This window comes from Morchella sextelata (genome assembly GCF_020137385.1).
Source record: "Morchella sextelata strain SCLS chromosome Unknown scls_2, whole genome shotgun sequence".
Taxonomy (NCBI): Eukaryota; Fungi; Ascomycota; class Pezizomycetes; order Pezizales; family Morchellaceae; genus Morchella; species Morchella sextelata.
Window position 1 is genome coordinate 1,896,661 of NW_025408617.1, and position 21,874 is coordinate 1,918,534.

General features: G+C 45.6%; 10 protein-coding genes across 10 annotated transcripts; 5 read left to right on the forward strand and 5 right to left on the reverse strand.

Annotated features, from left to right (window-relative positions):
• Positions 1-303: 303 nt before the first annotated feature.
• Positions 304-633, forward strand: H6S33_005759 (uncharacterized protein; the record flags this gene model as incomplete). The annotated part of the gene is made up of 1 exon (XM_044837140.1): positions 304-633. The coding sequence occupies one exon, from the start codon at positions 304-306 to the stop codon at positions 631-633; it is 330 nt and encodes a 109-aa protein (XP_044699068.1).
• Positions 634-2,051: 1,418 nt separating this feature from the next.
• H6S33_005760 (uncharacterized protein) lies at positions 2,052-4,178 on the forward strand (the record flags this gene model as incomplete). The annotated part of the gene is made up of 3 exons (XM_044837141.1): positions 2,052-3,259; positions 3,308-3,336; positions 3,427-4,178. 3 exons carry the CDS (start codon positions 2,052-2,054, stop codon positions 4,176-4,178), a joined length of 1,989 nt encoding a protein of 662 aa, XP_044699069.1.
• Positions 4,179-4,817: 639 nt separating this feature from the next.
• On the reverse strand, positions 4,818-5,773 carry H6S33_005761 (uncharacterized protein; the record flags this gene model as incomplete). Its single annotated transcript, XM_044837142.1, has 4 exons — positions 4,818-4,904; positions 4,972-5,206; positions 5,263-5,321; positions 5,531-5,773. The coding sequence occupies 4 exons, from the start codon at positions 5,771-5,773 to the stop codon at positions 4,818-4,820; spliced, it is 624 nt and encodes a 207-aa protein (XP_044699070.1).
• Positions 5,774-6,661: 888 nt separating this feature from the next.
• On the reverse strand, positions 6,662-8,318 carry H6S33_005762 (uncharacterized protein; the record flags this gene model as incomplete). The annotated part of the gene is made up of 3 exons (XM_044837143.1): positions 6,662-6,757; positions 6,826-7,773; positions 7,830-8,318. The coding sequence occupies 3 exons, from the start codon at positions 8,316-8,318 to the stop codon at positions 6,662-6,664; spliced, it is 1,533 nt and encodes a 510-aa protein (XP_044699071.1).
• A 1,290-nt stretch (positions 8,319-9,608) lies between these two features.
• On the reverse strand, positions 9,609-10,581 carry H6S33_005763 (uncharacterized protein; the record flags this gene model as incomplete). The annotated part of the gene is made up of 3 exons (XM_044837144.1): positions 9,609-9,976; positions 10,091-10,261; positions 10,536-10,581. The coding sequence occupies 3 exons, from the start codon at positions 10,579-10,581 to the stop codon at positions 9,609-9,611; spliced, it is 585 nt and encodes a 194-aa protein (XP_044699072.1).
• Positions 10,582-11,594: 1,013 nt separating this feature from the next.
• H6S33_005764 (uncharacterized protein) lies at positions 11,595-11,852 on the forward strand (the record flags this gene model as incomplete). Its single annotated transcript, XM_044837145.1, has 1 exon — positions 11,595-11,852. The coding sequence occupies one exon, from the start codon at positions 11,595-11,597 to the stop codon at positions 11,850-11,852; it is 258 nt and encodes an 85-aa protein (XP_044699073.1).
• Positions 11,853-12,228: 376 nt separating this feature from the next.
• On the reverse strand, positions 12,229-13,546 carry H6S33_005765 (uncharacterized protein; the record flags this gene model as incomplete). Its single annotated transcript, XM_044837146.1, has 6 exons — positions 12,229-12,534; positions 12,597-12,755; positions 12,828-12,863; positions 12,924-13,014; positions 13,177-13,218; positions 13,296-13,546. 6 exons carry the CDS (start codon positions 13,544-13,546, stop codon positions 12,229-12,231), a joined length of 885 nt encoding a protein of 294 aa, XP_044699074.1.
• Positions 13,547-14,021: 475 nt separating this feature from the next.
• H6S33_005766 (uncharacterized protein) lies at positions 14,022-15,481 on the forward strand (the record flags this gene model as incomplete). Its single annotated transcript, XM_044837148.1, has 5 exons — positions 14,022-14,310; positions 14,376-14,630; positions 14,709-15,184; positions 15,247-15,267; positions 15,386-15,481. The coding sequence occupies 5 exons, from the start codon at positions 14,022-14,024 to the stop codon at positions 15,479-15,481; spliced, it is 1,137 nt and encodes a 378-aa protein (XP_044699075.1).
• Positions 15,482-17,384: 1,903 nt separating this feature from the next.
• H6S33_005767 (uncharacterized protein) lies at positions 17,385-20,603 on the forward strand (the record flags this gene model as incomplete). The annotated part of the gene is made up of 4 exons (XM_044837149.1): positions 17,385-17,448; positions 17,510-17,623; positions 17,679-19,728; positions 19,790-20,603. The coding sequence occupies 4 exons, from the start codon at positions 17,385-17,387 to the stop codon at positions 20,601-20,603; spliced, it is 3,042 nt and encodes a 1,013-aa protein (XP_044699076.1).
• A 555-nt stretch (positions 20,604-21,158) lies between these two features.
• On the reverse strand, positions 21,159-21,502 carry H6S33_005768 (uncharacterized protein; the record flags this gene model as incomplete). The annotated part of the gene is made up of 3 exons (XM_044837150.1): positions 21,159-21,252; positions 21,325-21,419; positions 21,482-21,502. The coding sequence occupies 3 exons, from the start codon at positions 21,500-21,502 to the stop codon at positions 21,159-21,161; spliced, it is 210 nt and encodes a 69-aa protein (XP_044699077.1).
• Positions 21,503-21,874: the final 372 nt, after the last annotated feature.

Here is a 21,874-nt window from a genome sequence, read left to right on the forward strand (position 1 = left end):
GTATCTTCCGAGCCACCCACCGGACGCGGTCTATTTCCAAAAGAAATCGGCCTTTCCCTTGCGTTTGTTGGTACAGTTTCGATTGTATTTCAACTCCTTTTGTTTGGACCAATGCAAGAGCGGCTTGGAAATCACTGGGGATATCGACTTGGATTATTCGGATTCACGATTGCGTTCTGGGCGATGCCATTCGTTGGGTATTATGATGATCATGACCCGAGCTCTAAATTCTGGCTCTGGGCTGAATTGGGGGGCGTACTTTTCTTGAAAACGTTAAGCACAGTGATTGGACTCACATGTGCAATGCTGCTCATTACAAATGGGAGCCCTAACGCCTCCACCCTGGGGACACTTAACGGACTCGCGCAGACTCTTAGTGCTGGAGGAAGGGCTATAGGACCTTTAGTTAGTGGCGGGTTATTTACAGCGGCCACCACAGTACCAAAAGGGGAATTTTTGGCATGGGGTGTCTTTGGTGGAATTGCAGGAGTGGGTCTTATATTGAGTATGATATCAGTGAAAGGGAGAGCACTTGAAGCCATTGACGAAGAGGAGGGCGAGAACGAGGATGAGGAAGGCGATAATGAATCCTCTGGATTGTTGCGAGATCGCAGTGAGCGCAGAGAATTATAAGGATTTGCTTGGGATCAACGACTTTTATTTGTTTTTTCCTTTTTCTTATTTGTGTGGGAGCCCTTGACCCTTTGCAAGCTCACTTTCGGTTTCCCTTCCTCCTATCATGTACTTATATCTCGTCTTTCTTTCCTTGTGGAGTGTCACAGCTATTTGGTGTTGTTTTCTTATTGTTTTCCCCTTTGGTAAATAGCATATGCAATAGAAGCCTTGTTTTTGAAGCCTCAGATGAGTTATATATGATGTTTATACAAAGGTTGATTGATTCATTGATTTATTGAATCTGCCAAAAGGTTGCTCATCTCATTGCCCGTCTTAGGTGCGGTTCTAGCATATTAATATATATTGTAGGATTAATATCGCGAAGGGTTACCGTGGGTGTACTTAATTTGGCACAGTATCTGAAGCCTATATCAACTTCACTTGTCTGTAACGCGGATTAAAGCTACGCCTATTTTTTGACAAAACATTTTTGCCGACTTCAACGAGAGCTAATACAACAAAACAGTTTCGGTGATTAATAAGAGCCAAAATTTCATATAATATTATATTGGGTGTCTGAAGATGGGTACACCAATTATATTCATCCGTTTAAAATCATAATATTCGGTTCCAATAAGGTTTTTATAATATTCCTACGTGGTGAAATTACATGTAAGGAATCTTGCTTTTAAAATTAGTAGAGGGTATTGTGCTGTTTCACAACTTATTACCCGCATGTATACGGTACAGTAGTGCTTTAGGCGGGCATAGAGCTTGATGGCAGTTATGGATCCTTGCCTTGATATGGATAGTTATAATTTTCAGAAGTCACTTCACAAATATTCTACTAGAATGATCTCAGCTTTACGGTGATGCCTAGAGTCTATGACGTCAACCATAGGGGTTACTTTATGTCCCGAGGTTAGAGCTATGCCAAAGAATCTATGGTTTGAGAGGCCTTTTGTATCCTTGAGGACTTCCCGTAGGCTATAGGGATGGTCCTATGGATTCTATCCGTTCTATTATATCGACCATTGAAAGATGATTGCTTCGGATAGGATAGAGAAAGTCGAAGTTTTATTCAATCAATAAGTATTATTTCATTGGGACAAGTTATAGAACCCGGAAGTCGGATAGAACGTCTTCTATTGACTACGGGAAGCTAGAATCCCCATGAGTGCCCGGAGCAGAAATAGTAGCGGTTTTATTTTCCGCCCCGAGATACACAGCCACAAAGGAGTTTAGAGCCATACTATTGGACTTTCAGTAATGTGGAGCATCTCTTTGAAGGCCAGCGTTCAGTTACATGTTATGACGTGAACATTCTGGCTTCACAGTAGCAGATATGTTTTTTTTTAAAAATGCGACTCCTAAGGTTCCAAAGGATTCATACGGACCTTACTCGAAACCAAGTGCAAACTTTTTGTTAATTTCTAATGCTGTTGGCGTTGTCTTCGAGTATTGCGGTGTTCCTAACATGTCTTGCCTATTACGCCTTCAAGAGCAAACTTTATCTTCTAAGGAGCACTAGGGCCGGGAGCGCCAATAATGATGCGCAACTTGGCTCATTTTCAGCTACAAAAAAAGAGCCAAATTCAACCTTAGAATCCAATACACCTCTCGAGTCAGATAAGACACTATATTATTTCCTTCAAAATCTCGAACAGTTCCCCACTGCCCTATATGCCGGTAGAAATCGGCTTATAAGTCTCCTCGACGAAACCATTACCGCAGCACTTGAGACAGCTCCCGATGATAACAGCATCCTTTCAATCCCCGATTATTCGCCAGCTGCCATATATGAGTTCTTCAGAAATTCCGAATCACAAATCACCGAAAGATTCGATTCTTACCTCTTACGAAGACGTCAAGGTGGCCCCAGAGAAATCTTCCCCAACCTCGAGTATGCAAAATGGTGGCTTCGCACTGCTGCACCAGTGAAATACGTCGACGGTGCTTGGTTAGGCGGCATAAACAGAGCTTTCAATAGCCTACCGAATAATCGATCCTCACAACGCATTGGTTGGCAAATTCTCAGCGAGGAGCTCGGCGATGGAGATTTGACTAAAAACCATGTCTGGGTTTATCAAGAACTCATGCGTTCCATCGATGCGGACATCGGTAGGGGGAACGAAAGGAAATTTATCGATAATTGCCACAATCCGAACGGAGAGGAGAGGGTGTGGAAGGCTGCTGTTTCTCAATTGTGTTTATCACTATGGCCGGAAGAGTTCTTGCCGGAGATTCTAGGGTTTAATATGGCATATGAGAGTTTACCACTGCATCTCTTGATCACCATCCAGGAGCTTCGGGAGTTGAGGCTGGATCCATACTATTTCATCCTACATGTCTCCATCGATAACGGCCACTCGGGCCATGCAGCTATGGGGATCAAAGCCGTAACAGAGTATATCGAATCGCTTCCGCCCAACGAGGTTGGAATTGCATGGAGGCGAGTCCAGGCCGGAGTCATCCTTGCGGAAGGGTTACCAACAACACCAGCATCCCCGTCGGAACTCGATTGTAGCGTAGAAAAGATTTTCAGAGAAAAATGTTTTACCGCTCGTCCAATGCATGCTGCTTGCCCTGCAAAAATTGGGGGTAAATCAGGGAAATCATTGAGTCAATGGTTGGAAACCGAAGCGTATCACACCCACTCACTCGCGTTTCTGCATGCTCTGACAGAATCGAGATGGGTCGTTAGGGGCTCTCCAGAACAGAGTAAGTTAATAAAAGAGTTGCAATGGGGCGGACGGATGTTTGGAGCATTCACTACAGATGAGGTTGGTGTGCTGAAAGATTGGATTGAAGAGCTTGTGAATCCTAGACCGAAATCTTTCATGGGTGCCTATTCGGAATTTGTTGGCCAAAGCTTCTCAAATGCATCAAAACAAATTTTCCAAGACCAGATCGATAAACCGCCTCCTATTAGCATTCCAAACGTAACGGAATTTTCAGATCTCTTGTCACCCACGCCAATCTCCGGTGCAACAACTCCTCAAAGCCTATTCCCGATCCTCCGCCTTTCAGCAGTTCCGTTCGAGCATCTTCCTTCGTATCCAGCAAAATGCGCAACTGAACAAGGGATGACTGCTATCAAGATTCTTCGGGCTCTTTATGGTTTCAAAGATCAAAACGATCTCTGTGCAGGAATGGATGAAATTCACCATTCAAATGAGAACCGTGGCTTGTACGAAATTTCCGAGCATGCCAGCGTTTTCCGGAAGCACGAAGGGCCAATCATGGAGTATTTGGGGTGGCTCCAAAATGTTTCGAAAGCGCCTGACCAAAACTATTCATTCTTGCTCGGAGCTCAGCTCAGTTTCGTGGTTGATCTCTTCTGGAACGAAGGTTTGCTGGAAGGAGGATTGTTGAGTGAGAGTGACATAAATATTTTGAGAGCGATTGGGGATCAATGTATAAAAGCTTCAAGGGAGATTTATGGCTTATGTGATTGGAATGATCTGGTGATGGGCTTTTTTAGAAACAGATACGAGATTGGTCGTTGTGTCGTGGACGCTGGTGGGGGGAAGGATGCTGGCTCTTTGGAGGCGATGAAATAAGAAATGTATCGTCAATAGGGCAGAGGGAAGATATAGTTGATCTTTTGACAAGGGTATATAGATAATTGAAGTATTTTGACAACATTTAGTGTTCATGAGTAGTAAACCTTGAGCGAGTAGTTTTATTGAACAGTATTTGATTGACTTTGTCCAATTTTTGAACAAGAGATAATTCTAATTGAGGTTCAAATTTTATACTTGTGGCACTTTCGTCTCAGTATGACCGAGTGATAGCTCATGATTATTACATATATCTGGTTACGGCGGAATACTTGGAATTAGGGTGTAATGCTTTCCCAATCCCGCGACTAGGCACTGAGAGCCACGTTCCAGGATTGATCCTCGTCGCCGAGCAGTCGCATCTTTTTAATTTCAGCACATCTTCGGCACAACCAACAGCAATTAAAATGCAGGGGTTGTAATTTGACATCCGTGCTTTTGTTTTGGGATTTCTAAATCGATATTTGGAGGTCAGTAAATTCCAGAGATGTAGGGCGACAAAAGCTCCAGATTTTCAGAAAATCATATAAGAGACCTCGATAAGGAAATTATTATTTTTTGAACGCCAAGATTTGGTTTATTGTATTTCTTTTACCTCATGAAAATTGAGTAGGACAAAGGGGAGTTAAGAGAGATTATCTAAACGCTCAAGGCCATGATTGAATTGACGATATCATTATCGTTTTCCTTGAGCGCCTTTATAGCCTTCTTTCGAGAAACGTTGGCCTATAGTAGGAGGATTTTTGTTAGCATTCTAAAATTTGTTTTTCCAAGTGCATAGTGAAATTAATACCTGAGCCATCACGAGCTCGATGTCCTTGTTCTCAAGGCCCTCTTCATCGACCTCCTCACCATCGTCCTCCTCCTCCTCCTTAGCAGCATCAGCAGCGCCCTTGCCCTTGTCGGCGGCGGCGGCAGCGGCGAAGTCAGCCTCAATGCTTGACGCATTCTCAGCCTGTTGAAGCTGCTGAGCGGCGTTGGCCTGTGCCTGGGAGTTCAAGTCCTCGATCTTGGCCTCACCAAAAATGCTACACCTTTCGTCAGAATTGAAACCTCTGAGGAATAAAGTCTTGCGCGGCCTTACATCCAGGTGTCGCTGGTAGGGGACTTGTAGACATCGGGATTGCTGATAACGAAAAGAATCTATCACATAAGATACATTAGCAAAAATTGCTCGAGATATCCAGAGTATTACGGTCAATTTTTGAGTCCACGACAGCCTTTTTTTCTGCCCTCAAAGGCCGCAGCTCCCCCACACAATTAGTAGCCCATCCAGGCATTTTTTTGCATTGAAACAAGCTGCCGTGAACTCATACAATCCTCCAATTAAACAAGAGCTCGGGTAAACAAACGTTCTTAGGCCTCCTCAAAGTGACCCTAGTGATGCCAGGAACATGCTTCAATCCCAACTTGGCGATCTGCTTCCTCGCCTTCTTCTCGTTCTTACTGTGAACAGCGACAGAAGATCCGGCGGGAATTCCGCTCTCGTCGGCACCTGCATCCTCGGCACCAGACTCCTCCTCAGAATCATGGTCCTCAACCTCGACCTTCTTGACCTCCTCCTCGGTAACGTCCTCAATACGGGGGTTTGACATGGCTGTAGAGAGCAAGTTTTTGTTAGCGAGCTTAAGGTGGTTTGAGGCTTCTGATCGTTGTGTATAATCCGAGAGGGTGGGGGTGGATGCATATTTCGCTACCCCACCATCCCCCACCAAAACCTCTTTTTACACATATCATTTTCCTGTTGGGCGGAGATATATGGAGGGATTTAAAGAGCACACGGGAAATGAAGCGTACCTTGAAATTTAGTGATGAGGAGTTGGAAATAGTAAAATGTTCAATTGGTAAGGCGGGGTATTTTGGTGATGTTTTTTGTTGGTGTTGAAGTGGGATTGAAGCTGGGCGCAACGTGACTGCTGTGGTTGTGGGAACTTCCTAGTCCAGTTTGGAATTTACTAGACCATGACGAGAGAAGCTTACACCATCTTTCCATCCTAAGTGCAGAGAACCCGCCCTGTACTCAACCCGCGCCAGATTTTCCAAATTTCGAACTCATTCCATAGCATGCAGCTTACATATTCAGAGATTTGAGACTCGAAAGGGATATTTTGTCACTGATAGCAGCACTGTCTTATCTCAAGATTGACAGAAATCAACTGCGAGCAAAAATCTGCCTCCCATATTTAGTTTAAACAGCATAGTGCAGTACATACATGCAGAGCAAAGATTACCCCCGAGCAACTAAAACAATTCACAAAGCGGATGTCACCATTATAAAAACACAAAGACATGAATTCCATACAAAAGACCCCAGCGTGCGCCATCCTGTTTCCTGCTTCATTCAAAAGCACTTTGTTTCTTCTTTATTTCTGCTTCCTTATTCGTTTTTATGGTTGCATCCATACACAAAGCAGGATCACAAACACATATCTTAAACATACCATTATGGATTGTTCACAGTTAACGCTGAACTGGTATTATGGTCAATCGTCACTAGCGTTGCCGGTCGATCTATTTGCATAATCCTCCTCTTCATGTTGCAAGATGGCTCGGAGCTCTTCGCGAAGAGACTTCGCTTCCTGTTGACAGATACTAGTTAGAAAAAAAAGCTGTCCAAGTTTAATGTGACAATTCTGGAATAACAAACCTCAATAATTAAACCCATATCAACTTTGGGCAATCCTCTAAGCAGCGTGCGAATCTCCGATTGTTCCAGCTCCTCCAAATCATCCTTGCGACTCTTGAGAAGAGCAACACACACAAGAATATGCCAATCTGATGGATAATATATCTCATCCGGATGTGACCCTCTCGAATCCTCAAATTCCCCACGAACAGCTTTGTTTCTTGACTGCTGAGAGCTTCTCAGGCGAGGCTGTTCGAACCCGAGATACCAATCCCATAGACGCCCTTTTTCGTCTTTTCTGAGCTCTCCAGCACACCACCATTGGATCCATGTGCAAACCCACTGCTCACCGAAGCTGGCCACTTCTTCCTCGTCGAAATAACGGGCCACCTCAGGAAGCAATTGCCGAAATGTTGTAAGGAAGTGAGAGATTCTTTGATTTATTACGGAGTCCGAAGGCTCGATAGGGGTCGAGCATACCGTGGGGGACCATAATATGACATACATCATTTTCTCAAAACAAGAGGAAAGGATATCCGCGTCATTAAAATAGTCGATTCCGCTATTAGCAGCTACGCTAGGAGGCATGAATAGCCAGTCTGCAAGTGTAAGGCAGACATAAACCATTCCAGGTGCGTAGTTGACATGGTCATGGTTCTCGAGGAACGCCACTACAGCATCTTCCACAGCAGTATCAAGAGCAGCTTGGTCGAGAAGACCCGGTTCAGGCTCCTTAAACTCTCCATTAGGAAGTGCACAGCCTACTGGAGATGGGTTCGAAGACGGGCTTCCATTACGCGTTGCTGGAACCTTCTTCAGTTTACGGTGGTAACGTTCGAGCTCACGTCGAATGCGCTTGAAAGGGATCTCTCGAGTATCCTCGTGATTCTCAGTCCTTTCGACAAACTCTTTGGCTATATGCTTATCAAGAACACAAGGGTGATTATTGAGTAGGACCGGCCAAATCTCCTAAGACAGATGTCAGCTAGCTGTTTACCGTATTGAGAGCTTTATATGGTACATACCCTACGCAGATTTGGAGGAATACCCTTGTCGCGTGCAAGTTTTGCTAACTCTCGAAAATCCCCATTCTTTCTGTATTGGGCCAGTACCTCAGCGCCCCTTTCCTCCGCTTCCTCTGCGGCCTTGACTGCCTTTTCTCTGGCTTCGCGGTTTTTCGAACTATTGTCACTGCCGCTGCTACTAGCTCTCTCTCCTTTACGAACTACTCTGTCTCGCCCTCGAACGTTTCCATCTGGAACCCCAAGTTGAGAAGGTTGGTTGTGGCTGTTGGTTGTGTTTTTATCGGTTTCCGGAATTAGATCAGAAGCCACGGAAGACTCCCGGTTTTGAGAGACGAAGTTTGGCTGCGGTTCGTATGGGATGGTTTCAGTACTTTGGATATGTTGAGCCTTAGTTGTTGTGTTAATAGGGCCTCCTCCAGACTTTGAGATGTTGCACGAGCTCGAGCCCAAACCCTCCAAAATCTCTTCTGAGCCAGGCATTGCCGTCATTGTAGCCGGGAGTTGGTTGCTGATAAGAGTACTCGTCCTTCCCAGCTCTTACAGGAAATATGGACAAGGAGGATGAAAGGGGAAGAAAAACTAAACGATGAAAAAAAAAAAATAGAGAAAAAAAAAACAAGAGCACGCGACCGATCAATATTCTTTGATGCAGGTACGGAGAAGACAAGATATAGCGAGCGACCAGTACCACGAGTTTTCCCGAAGGAAATCAACTGATTACAGGAGATCCATCTCGACGATGTTAAAGACAAAGGTTGTTTTGTTGATGGGTTAACAGACAGATAAGTCCCTGAGTCCCCGGATCCGCTCGTGCGTCTGCAGTTTCGATGTCCCTTGAACCTTGAAGCGGTGGGGTTGTGCGCAGACTAATTCGCCGCTCAAGTAAGCAAGGCGGAGAAAGATTTTCCGAAAGCCACGTACTATACTAGGTGTTATTTCCTTTGGAGAAGGAGCGAGTGGCCTGGATGGAAGGGCTTGAAGGAGATAGAGGATGGGGGATGGGTGGGTTTCTCCTGAGTGATACGTTGGTGGACTGGTTTAGCGGAGGAAACGATAAAAGAGATGTATCAAGGGCACACGAGCATAGGCTTTTTGGGACCGAATTTCATTTGACAGGGCCGATCCCTTCCGCTTATATGCCCTTACTCAGACCCCTCACGTGACATAACATTTTTGGGAAATTGTTGAGAAGAAGGATGAAAGGGCAATGACATCCAGATGTGAATGATTGCCACCAAAGTTACAATAATGTAATTTCATTGCAGCCCCACACATCACGACCTTTATCTTTCGCTGTTTCAAACAACATACCCATTGGATGTCGGTAATGGGAGGTACTTTATGCGCATCTGAGGCAGGGGCCAGGCAGGGCAAAGATACTTGTACTCTACTCGTTGTATGCAGTTACATATACGAACCACGCCACATCTACTCTATGTACCACTTAGGGAGCTCTACTCTTCCACATTGTGCTCTGGGTAAGGACCATGTAAATGTACATGTAGTTATCTTCTCAATCAAACTAAGCCCAGTGTCAAAGTCATGTAGGTACTTTCTACATACTTGATAAAAATAAATAATTATACAAAGATCCCGGAAATTACGCAACGGATAATTGACAAATCTAGTAAAAAAAAAATTATGTTTGAATTTCAGGCCCTTTTTTATATCATTTTTTTTATTTATTCATATTTGTTCTGCGAAAAAGGCAATCGTATGAAACGTGATATGAATGCATGATACAGCCTTTGAAAACAATTGAGAGGAGGTATTACAGATTTAAGCTTCTACCTTCTCCTCAGCCTTCTCATCAGCCTTCTCCTCAGCCTTCTCCTCAGCCTTCTCCTCAGCCTTCTCCTCAGCCTTCTCCTCAGCCTTCTCCTCGGACTTGCTTGCATCAGGCTTGCTCTCAAAATCGGTGCCTTGGACGAGCTCTGGGATATCGTCGTCGTCCGAATCCTCGTTCTTGTCACCGGCTTCCTCGCCCTCCTTCTTCTGAAGAGATTGGTAGCTTTCCGCAAGCTTCCTCAATGATGCAAGGGAGTCAGGGCCCAACTGGTTGAGAATGCCGGGGACAAGCTCGGTGAGCTCCTTGTCCTCCCCGCGACCGTAGATCGCGAAAGTGTTCGCGGGAACGGCGGCATGTACTGTGATAAAAACCGTCAACACTGCCACTATTGCCACATATGCAACCACAGAATATCTCGACTGTTGATTGGCTCGTAGATTGCATATGGATTTGCTGAAGATCAATCACTCACCTTTGGGGGCGGCGAAGTGAATGACATTTCCGTCCTCCTTGAACATGTTCACCTCCTCAATGGCCTGAATAGGCTGAACACTGAGCTTCTTGAGAGCAGTTTGAAGCTTCTTGTCATCAGTTCCAGCGCTCTTGTGAACCTTCTTAACTTTCCTTCGTGGAGTTCCCTTTCCTCTAAACCCCGGCCATTGTCAGTCGCCTGTTACAACAAGAAAACCATGAACAGCGAAAATATCATTTTCGATCTTAATCTTCGGAAATTTTGGTAGGAAGCGGAAATATTTACCCTGTACAAAAAGTTCAATATGTTAGCGCACATTTATTGCTAACCCAATTACCCCATTAAACGCAGCGAGAAATCTGATTTTTCTTCGTCCGTCGTGTCGCCTTTTTACCCCTCTTCCACCCCACCACCAAGGATTTCCGTAAAAATGATTTTGACATACCAATACGAACAGAGGCCTGCAACTTCGCAAGTTTCGCGGGATCCATTGCTTCAAATTGTGATTAAGTGAGGTTACGAAAAGAAGAAAACTGTCCAACGAAAATAATAAAAATAAAAATTAGTCAGGTCCCACCACACAACACTTACAAACTTTGTACCCAAAACCTCAGATATACAGATTTCGGAATGAGGAAGTGACTTACCTTGAAATGAAATTCGCTGGAGATGAAAAATTGCGGGGGGAGGGATGTTCGGAGAGATGGTACCGCTTGACGTTGGGCTTCACACACAATTGGCGGGGCTTGGAGGTTTGCTTAGTGACGGAGACCTATCGATTGCGGCTTGGAGTGACTGCTGTTACGACGCGCACACACACTTCGCAACCATCGTTTATTGCAGAAAACGACTGTCAAAACGGGTTTATTTTTATTTTTTTACATTGACAGAGATAATATTATTTCATATTCATGTATGCACTTGATCTTGGTAACATCCCCGGGTTGAAAATGCGGCAACCAAACTTCTTTTCAGATGATTTTGAAACCTCCCCTCGATGGGTCTAAGTATAGATGCTACTGTGTAGCGTGTACTTGCCATCATTAAGACCTTCACGAAACAACTCCATCTTTGTCCTACGGGAAATCTGTGGACTTCGGGGCTTCGGGGCTTCGGGAGCAGGTTTCACTTCATAGCCCTTGTCTGGAAAGCTTCCGGCCTTGATCTAAAAGTGGGAACCTAGATTTGAAGCTTGAATAGCAAGACCCCACATCCCACATCGCCTGACCATTCCAGCTACAGTACGCGCAAGACACTGCCAAGAGTCGATGTTTAGTTACCCCCCGCATCTGCGTCATATGACGTAGTAAGCCCTCGTCGTCATTAACATCCCCTCAGCCTGCAGATAGCCAGCTCATCTCACGAAATAAAAGCCTCCCAAGCTCCTCTTCTCACCATTCTTTTCAAGCATCTGCAGTGGAAGAAAAAATCGAAAACATTTTCTCAGGCACATCGAATCGCTCTAAACTTTATTATCACTGTCCTACCAAAAAATCGTAAAATCATGCCTCTTATTGTTCCAGGAATCAACTCGAAGGATGGCGATTCTTCCTCAAATAACATGTCTACCAACCCCGTCATTCCCAACGAAGAACAGATCAAGACCGGTGTTTTCGATAAGAAGGGCGACTCTGTAAAGGCTTGCGCTGAGCATCACAATGCGACCCCGGGCCCTGTCATCCCAGACGACACTTCGGTTTTCGAGAACAAACTAAGCCGCGAGGAGCAACATGCTAAGGCGAAAGAGTTGAATAAAGATTAAATTCCCCTATCGATCGATACAACATTTCTGGTCATGAGCTGGCAGCAATAGCAAGAATGGGTTTTTGAAAGGGCGTTGGGTTTGCTGTCGGGGGTGGGGTTTTAATTCGTTGTGGGATTCGCAGTCCCCCCCCCCCGGGGGGGATTCCCGGTTTTCTTATGACTTTTCAAAGTATGAAGTGTTTTAGAAATGTGTCCTACTTTTGTTTAATATCCAGAGTAATATGAGTTTAGTTTGAAGCTACTCAAGCGTGCAAGATATCTAAGCTTCATTACACAATCTAAGCCTGTGACTGGCAACAGAAAATATGAGAAATCGTGGGGCAGATACATATCTTGAGAAGGGACTCTATGAGTCGTATGGGTACATGTATTCCTTACGCTTGATCAGCAATTATCTTCAGCATCCACCTCTCCATATCCATAATCTCCTGTGGCTCCGCGCTGTGATCGAGGTCCGGATAGCTGTGCCATTCTACTGGTTGGTGTAACTCCTCCTGCAAAATTGCCTTTGTATCTTGCCCCCACTTAAATCGAACAACGGTGTCGATCTCTCCATGGGCTTGGAAAATGGAAGTCCCCTTATTGGCGTCTTGAGTCATTGATGCAATCTTTTTGCTCAAAGGCAGCCAGGTGGAAAGTGCAGCGATTCCACCAAGCTTATGTTTGCAAGTGAGTCCAGACTAGCGAAACGGCGAATTAGAAATTTTAACAGAAAAAAAACGGAGTCAAAGTGGGCTGGTACCAAAAGAGCAACAGCGCCGCCTTGAGAGAAACCACCGAGGATTATTCTTTCGCTAGCAATTCCTTTATCGATTTGCTCCTGTATTATTCCATGCACCTTTTCGACACTAGAAAGCATTCCACTTTCATCTTCGCGTGCGCCCATATCAGATAAAGTGTACTGGATTTGCAAATCATCAGCAATCACTCGAAGCTACTGAGAACCAACACCTCCACCCCTCAAGTTACTCACGAGGTTGAACCAGCTGGGCATGCGCATGCCCATGTTCTTTGCGATGGTGAAGTTAGTTTTGAAACATTATGACTCTTATCGCAGCAGAAGAAATACCAGGTCAACGGGAATTCTGGGCGCATGGGGAAAGATAAAAGTGCATTCATCGAACTTCCTGCGGAGGCGGAAATTCTCGGAGATGGAAGACCTGTAGAATGAGATGTATCTATAGTATTAGGCTTGACAGGAAGAAGAGATGGAGTTTATATGCAGAAAAATGCGATGAAGTTATATGCAAGTGGATCCATATTGAGAAGGTATATGAAATTTTACCGTGTCAGGCAAATAGGAAAAGTGAAAAGGGACATACCATCCAGCGCCAGTATCTCCGAGGCCGTGCAAAAAGATAAAGCTGCAGAAATAAGACAAGTTAGCGCACGACACACGATGAGTGACAGACAATTTTGAATGTTGTTGTGAGCGACTTACGTGGCAGTGTGCTTAGTAGCGGCGGGCACAACGATAGCGGCGGCAGTGGTCATGGCTGGGGTAGAGATGTGAGTCTTGCGTGATGTGAAGAAGAAGGGAAAAGAGGAGAAAATGTGGGGTATTGTCGGTGTCGTTGTTGTTGTCGCGGATAGTGAAGAGAACGAGAACAAATGATACGCTAAAGTGAAGCAAACAGTAAGGGGAACCAGGCCTATGGAATGCGAATAAAGTTTGTGTGGGAGAACAGGCATTAACTAGCCGGAGGATATTCAGAGTTTTCTGGAACACAACTTGTATCAGAAGGAGACATGGAAAATATATCTACAGTACTGTACTCTAATCTGCAGTACACAGATCTAGGCCAGTGCTAAGAGGAACAGCCTCCCCCAGTACCTCCTCCCCCAGCGTTACACACCAACGCGTATACTAGGGTACCCTGGATGGTCGTCCGTGCTTGGTCCTTAGGCCTTGGCAGCCAACACCCAGCGACGGGTAGAGGTGGAGGTGGTGGAGGAACTCTCCTCGAGAGAGAGAGCCTTCAAACAATGCTTTCGCAACTTCTACCCTGACTTGTTCAAACTTTGTCTCTATTGTCTGCACCTTCTTGTTCATCTCCCCCCCTTTGTGTTCTTGCGTATTCTTCATACATAGATTCGCTACCTCCTAGGCCTGCCGTACCTAAGGAAGCCGCGTCTTCTCTCCATCGCTCTCTTTCCCCCTCACGCTATGGCCGCCCAAACGTCTCCGTCAACCACAAACCTGCACGGCCTTCCTCCCATCCCACCGTCTCCAACCCATTCTTTCGCCTCAACTGCTTTCCCCACAGCATCCATAAACTTGCCTCCTCCTCCACCTCCGCTACTACCAAAGAACTTTCTATCTAGGTCAGATGTTGCTGCTTCGATATTGGCCTACCAAGGCCTCCTCGATGCCGCGAAGGTTTATCGGAAAGCCATGGCTGCAGTAGCTGCTGCTGCATCGTCATTTGGCGCTGCTTTAGAATCTTGTGCGAAATGTATGGCCTCCAGATAGCAGCTCCGTAGAAAGTAAAATCACACTGATCCCACTCGTTTTCCGTAGGTAAAGGAGCCGGTGATACCGCCGAAGGGCTTATGAACGCTGGCGGTCTTCAATATCTTATCGCTAGCAATACACATATTCTTTCTGAAAGCTTGTACAGGGGTTTTGAGGTACCTTTGTTGCACGAATTGGATAGTTATAAGCAAAAAAACAATGAGAACGAGGAGCAATACAAGAAAGAAGCCAATGAAAAGAGCAAAGAGCTTCGGAAGCGTGAGCAGGATCATTTGAAACTTGCGCGACAAAGGAAAAGAAGTGGGTATTCCTCTATGTTTAGTAAATTGGATTACTTTTCCCCATGGACTTCGACGGCAGCCGCTGATGGACACGAAGACCTATCTTCTTTTCGCACCGCGCTGGTAGATCTCACTAGACAAATAGATGAACTTGATAATCTCAAATATGGCCATTATCGTTCAGCTTTGGCTCTTTCACAGGAAACCTCATCTCGAATTCTCGACTCTTCAGCTCTTGTTGTAAGGGCCGAAATTGAAATTTTCGAGAAGATAGCCCAGAAGGGCTGGGACTCGTCGGGGGGATTGGATGATTTGATATCCCGTTCTGCAGACCCTTTTGCGCCGGAGCCTGGTAGTGGGCCAAATGGGGAAGGCGAGATTTTCTCTATCTTACCAAGCCACAGTATTCTCCCAAGTCCTCAAGGCCCTGGGATGAGTCGTTCCGGCTCAACAGCTTCGACAATCGGTGCGACCAATGGCGGCACAGGCAATACCGGTGGGAGTGAAGGGAAATATCAGAGTTTGACTGGCGCATTAAACAACGGCGACTTTGACGAGTACGAAGATGACGATGTGAGGAGCATATTCTCTGGAGGTTTTTCGAATCCCGGGATGCTAAATAGCGGTGGTGGCAGAGGGAAGATTGGAATACCCCCGTTTTCACCTTCGGCTAGCAGTGCTGGCTGGGGCACTCTCGGTGGACAAAGACTCGGCTCGGCACACACTGATATCATATCCTTGACCCTATCACCATCATTAGACGAAGATAATGAGCGACCTACCACGCCTGGGGGTGGCGTACGGCAAGAGGATACCGAAACCGAGAGCGAAGGCGAACAATCAGCGGGGATTAAGCAAGGGGAGCTTTGATCCTAAAGAATAAATGGACATGCATGATGGATTTTGACAAGAAATCAAAGTTGGGTGTTATGGATCAGGCAGGATGCGGGTCCATGGGTTTATGTGTTCCTTGCTTTCTCTAACGTTTCATTTCAGATGGTAATCATATATCAACTTGTACAGTTTTTTTCTTTCTTTTACGTTTCTCTCTCTCTTCCCCTTCTCTCTCTCTCTCTCCTTTTATTTCAGCGGGTCTAGTTGTCCTTGGGATTTTGATTTTTTTTTGGTTTATGGGACTTTTCTTTCGTCTAAGTTCGGGAAATGGGTTTTCGCAAGTCGATTTTTCGCTCAAATATTTTCAGGATTTGGTAGTACACCATCAGCGTATTTATTATTAAGCTTGAATCATAAATTGGATAAGGACCCATTGGCTCAAGTCAAATATATCTCTTACTGATATAGCATTATTTTCCCTAGATCAAGTTATAAAAATTAAAGATGCATGTATGTCTGAATAATGGTATTAAAATTGTAGAATTTACCAAGCATATCAGCCCCGTTATCCCTCAAATACTCTCTTTCGTTTGGAAGGCGTTAGTATGGACTTGGAACCTATTCGTAGGACGTCTGCATACAGGTACATGTAGTTGTAGCTTGGAACCCTGTGACTGATCGGCACATGATTTTGGACTTTTGGGCCCTTTTTCAGACCCTTGTGTGAATGACTACACGATATAGAGTACATATATGTAATTGTTGATTCATTGCATGGTTATACTTTGGAGGGGAGGTTCTGACAGCCTATGAGGTGATATTAGAACAGTAAAAGACAGCTCACATAAATTTGATCACCCCGACAAATGACGCCGGTATCACATTCAGCCCGATTTGATGTTTCCCATGCACTCATATGTACATGTACCTATAACATGTGGAGTACATAGTACATGTACATTTAGTTACATGTGTCTACATATATGTACTCTAGTGGAATAGGTACAGATGTATAATTCAACTGCATTAGGATAGTTACCAGGGGTGCGTGTTACCTATTACGTACTCCTGCCTTTCAATTGACATGGGGATGTGCATTCTGATGATTGAGACGCTTAAAGGCTTCAACCTCACCTCAATGATCAACATATCAGCATATCTCCTCCGTCCCCGGATACAGAGGTTTTTCTCAATATTTAGGGCCATAGGCTTCAACATTCATACTGCAGTATTCCATGTTCTTTGAAGGTTCTGGTGCATGGGGCAATTGCTTGGTTTAGTTGATTAAGTTGAGGAATCACACGAGTTTGTTCTTGGCGGCTAATCCGAGGAGAGTGACTTTTCATGAAGGACTGCAACACTGCATTTGCATGAGATGAAGAGCTGAAGAACACGGTGGCAAAACACCTTTAGGTCTGTGCTTGTGTCAGTTGGCCTAAATTCCCGTAGAGCCAAAGGCGGCTACGGGAAATTGTTACGCGGGGGTGCGCTCTCCTTCTCAAGCTTCAAACCACTTTCTTCCTCTTTCCGTTTCCGGTTTGCTTTTCAGTTTGCTTTGTATTCACTACATGTATATCCTTGGGCTTCGCTTTTGATATAGTATTACCTCTTTACTAGATACTTCAATTCCCTATCTGCCGCAATATTTTGGATAAGGAGGCTGTGATCGTCTTCGAGCCTTCTGGAGCTGGTTGAGCCAACGCATCCGGATAATCTATACATTTACCACCCAGGGTTCTCCATCCCAGATCAAAGGCTTCATCTTTTCTTCAAAACGATATTTTGTTTCGTCATACTACCCACATCCTCTGGCTAGTTACGTAGTCTATCTGACGGTCATTGGGCCCAGAGCTCTCTCTAATTGGGAACTCGGTGGTAACCTCTGGGCCACCTTCGTTTCTAAGATATGTTCTTCACGAGATCACATTTTGAGCCCAGAATGGCAGGCGGCTTTAAATTGGGATCTCGGAGACGGAGAGACGAGGGTGATATTGAAGATTCCGGTTAGTACTAGTGGGTTACTACTGCTTATTCGTGCTCAAGGCTTACGTTGGTACTCTTAAGATTCGTCTCCACCCCCACGCAAAGTAAAGACATGTCTCACCATAGACCTTACGAAAGGTCTAGAAGACCAAGGGTCATCCCAGGGGAGACGAAACTCAAGTGTTGAGAATGAGTGTACGTTGTATCCCTGATAAAACCCATCTTCGGAGCGACTCTGAAATATATCTAGATCCTCATGGTTATATGTCCAGCTTTGAAATGGAGCCACGAACTCTCAGCTCTCAGTCTCATGAACAGCCTCAGCAGCATGTCCAACCCAGCAATCGGATAGCATTCGATAACGAGCGGGCCGAGTGGTACAAAGGCTCTAAACCATTATCGTCTCTCAAAACCGGCATGTTCGATATACCAGGGCTGAATAACTGGGAAATTGGTAGTTTCAGTGGATCTGGATCCCCAACTCCCGGCATAAGATCTCCAAGCCCTACCTTCATGCCAATTCCATCCGATAATCTTCGGCCACTTAGAACGCCTACCGGAAATAATTGCTCAACACCTAGCCGCAAGCGTGTCGCTGCTACACCGCTGCCGCCACCGGAAGAACATTTCAGGGAAGAAGAAATCGACGCAGTGATTTATAAAGGTTACACTCTCCGCGAACGGAAGGCGGTTGAACTTGAGGATGGAACTTTCCTGCGAATTCACTCAATCCTTAATCGAATTGGTGGTGATGGGGAGGAGGAAGTCTTTCTTAGGGGCGCAAAATATAAAAGAGCCCGTGACTTCATGGGGCTTTTAGGATTAAAGAAGAATGAAGTTGCCTTAAGCTCAGCTAGCGAAACGGTCTCAATCTCGAAAGTACTCAGAACTAGGATCCTCATCATGACAAATGCAGCTTTTCCAAAATACAGGGATGTCCATGGGAATGCTCAAGTTGATGAGATAGAGGGTAGGTTAATCTGTAGATGGAAATTGACCGTAATTAGCAAGCAAGAGAGTTACATATGGCGCCTCGGGGAACAGGAGGCGGACAAGGAATTTCAAGTTGAAGATCGCGAATTACGAGAGGATTGGAGGGGTAAGATTGTGAAGTTGGCTGAAATACTGAAAGTTACATCTAGGGAGCATATACCGCCCCAGAGGAAGCCGAGATATGTTGAGGAAAGTGTAAATTCCGACAAAGTGGCGAGCCCTGAGATAGGAAGACGGGCCGAAGGCATAAAGGAAACACACCACACTGAGATTGTGGCCAACGGAAGTAGTATTGAGCTCAAGGAAACATGCTTTGAGTCTTATCCACGAGGTGATTTATCTGTTCTTGGAAGAAGAAGGTACGAGGCCACGGTGGACTCCCGAACACCTTCAGGCAGGTTTCTTGGTCATTTCCAAGGAACGTATACACCCAATGCCTTCTCCTTACCTTCTTTATGCAACAGTCCATCAGGCTTCACAGGAATATTCTCGCAGACCTCGAGGGCATCATCTGTCGTTTCTACACCGCGATCGTTTTCTGATTCATTTGGAGGTTCGGATGATACCTGGAGTCCGGATAAGGTCGATTCCCTTAGTGGATTTGAACTTCTTGGTAAAGATCTTGGGTGTTTTATGCCCCTAAGATACGACAATTCAAGGAGGCCTTCCCTGCTTGTGAATATGACCTCTCAAGGAAGCTCTCATCGAGGCAGTTCTGAAAATCGTGGAGCTTTCGAAACGTTTGATAAGGTCCTAAAAGAACCGCCCCCTCCTCAACCAGCTTTCGCCCCACGATCGATATCACAGAAAAAAAGGTATCGGTTCGGGGATGCCTTCTGCGGTGGCGGCGGCATGTCCTCCGGTGCCCGCTCCGCTGGCCTGATCAATGCATGGAGTTTTGATTTCAATCAGGATGCAATAAATACCTACCGTCGAAACTTTCCCGACTGTGAAACATACTACGCAACAGCCAATGATTTTGTGACCTTTCCTCCGGAAGAGCTACTCGTGGATATCGTCCATCTCTCTCCGCCGTGCCAGCCCCATTCACCCGCCCACACAATCGCAGGAAAGGACGATGACCGAAACGAGGCATCTCTGTTTTGCGTCAAAGAGTGCCTGGAAGCTGCCAGACCAAGGATGGTGACATTGGAGCAGACGGACGGGATCCTGAATCGGCAGGAATGGTTCCGAAGTTTGGTGCTGTGTTTCACTGATCTAGGCTTTTCGGTCAGCTGGAAGGTGCTACATGGTGTAGAATACGGTGTTCCGCAGACTCGAAAGCGACTATTCTTATTAGCAGCGAGGTAGGCCCAGAAAATTGCATGCCGTTAAAAGTGGTATAACTGATCATTGACCATCCCTTAGTCCTGGGGAAGTTCTCCCCCATTTCCCAGCGCCTAGATACGCCCACCCCAGGGTCCAGGAAACTAGTAAGTTGACACCACCACGCACAGTCCGAGACGCCATAGGTTCCATTCCATACGGTGTGACCAGTCATGAGCCCACCCCGTTCCCGGGCGGATTCCGACCATCACCTGTCGACTTTGACCAGCCGCTCAGAGCCACGATCCTGGCCAGCGGAGGCCCCTATGATGTGCATCCGAGCGGGTTACGGCCATTCACGCCCAGGGAACTGGCGTGTCTACAGACATTCCCGATCACGCATGACTTCCAGGGGAGTCCCTGTCAGAGGAAGAAGCAGATTGGGAATGCGGTGCCGCCAAAACTGGCGGAGGCACTCTTAAAAGAAGTGAAGAGGACGTTGGAGAGAGTTGATAAAGAGAGGGAGAAGGAGAGGATTGAGAAAGCTAAAATGACTGTTTTGATTGAGGTTGAGGAAGATATCATTTATGGGGGGAGTAAAAGGGTTGAAAATCCTATGGAGGAAATGTTTCCGGATATCATTTATAATAAAACTGTCAAGAAGCCGGTCATTACCATCCCAGCACCAGTACCAGCACCAGAATTAGTACCGGTACCGGTACCAGCACTAGACCTGTTAGCAGCACCACTGCCGGCACCAATACCGGTACTAGTACTAGATCCCGAGCCAATAATGGCACTAGCAGGAGCGCCGGGACCAACGCCAACAGTACCAGCCTTAGTCATAACTGACGAAGATGAAGTCCAGATAGTGTGTGTGCAAAAGAAGACGATTCCGGTCGTGGTTGTAGATTAGTTTGATGTTTGATTTCACTTTTTTTGCCCCTCGTATCATAGTCTTTTTTTTTTTTGGGGGGGGGGGGGATCTAAGTATTATTTACATGTATTTAGGTGCATTACTTGGGCCGCTTACTTGGGCCTAGGTGGTTTTGCTGTTGTCATGACAAGCGATCATTGACACCTAGATATTTCCTTTTTATTATTTTCTTTTTCTTACTGGCACATTAGAGTAGAAAGGCGGTGGAAAAGAAAGAAAAAAAGAGAGAGAGAGCACAGGATTCGAATGCAAGTTATGGTTTGTTTAGGGTAATGATATTTAGATTTAATCTCTCAACATCTATGTTTATGTAGTAGTAGTAGTAGTAGTAGTAGGTATTACAAATAATACTAGCCCGTTTCTCCCAAAACTCCGGCGGTGGACAAAGGAAATTCGTAACAAATAAGAAAGGGTATCCCAAGAACTACCGAAATCGGCACATTCGACAACAGCGACAAAAAAAGAAAGACTCCCAAGAAAGTACAAGCTTTCAGAACCTAGAAACTGCGACGGCGGCGGCGGTGACGGAGGCTATTACATGACACGCGTCGACCGGGTGTGGGTTCTATGGGTCCGACGACGGCCGGTGCGGCCACAGGTGAGGCAGTTGATGATGATGTTGAAGACACTGTTTGATTGTAATGTTAGCATGTGATTCCTGGCTTTCCAAATGCGAGTCGGGGGAAGAAGAAGAACGTACTTTGCAATACCGTTGACGATTGCCATGATGATCCCGGCGATGCCGTTGACGATGGCGGTGAGGGCTCTTCCGATGGCGCGGAGGACGGACTTGATCTGTGTGGCGGTTAGTATATGACTTGGACTTCAAAGGCTGGGGAGAGAGAAAAGGAACGTACGCAGGAAACGACGGCACCCATTGTGGTTTGTGTTTGAGTTTGTGTGAGCTTGGGTTTAGTGGTTTATTGGTTTATTGGGTTTGGTTTATGAGAAGAGTGGTTTTTTGCTTTTGCGTTTGTTGGATGTGGATGTGGGAAGCTTTGTGATTGTGATTGACGATGTTTAAGAATCGGTTTGATGATTGATGCTTGTGGAATTGTAATGTAATGGTTTATGATGAATAAAAAAGAGATCTTCTGGAGCCCTCCCGAGGTCTTCTTATATCCTGCCCGCTCTTTCTATGACATTGCTGCCCACTCCTATCACCTCCAAAACAGGCCACAACTTGGAATGGTATGCTACATCATCATCACAGGCCTGTCTGCATATCATACCGGTAGTTTAAGCTATGT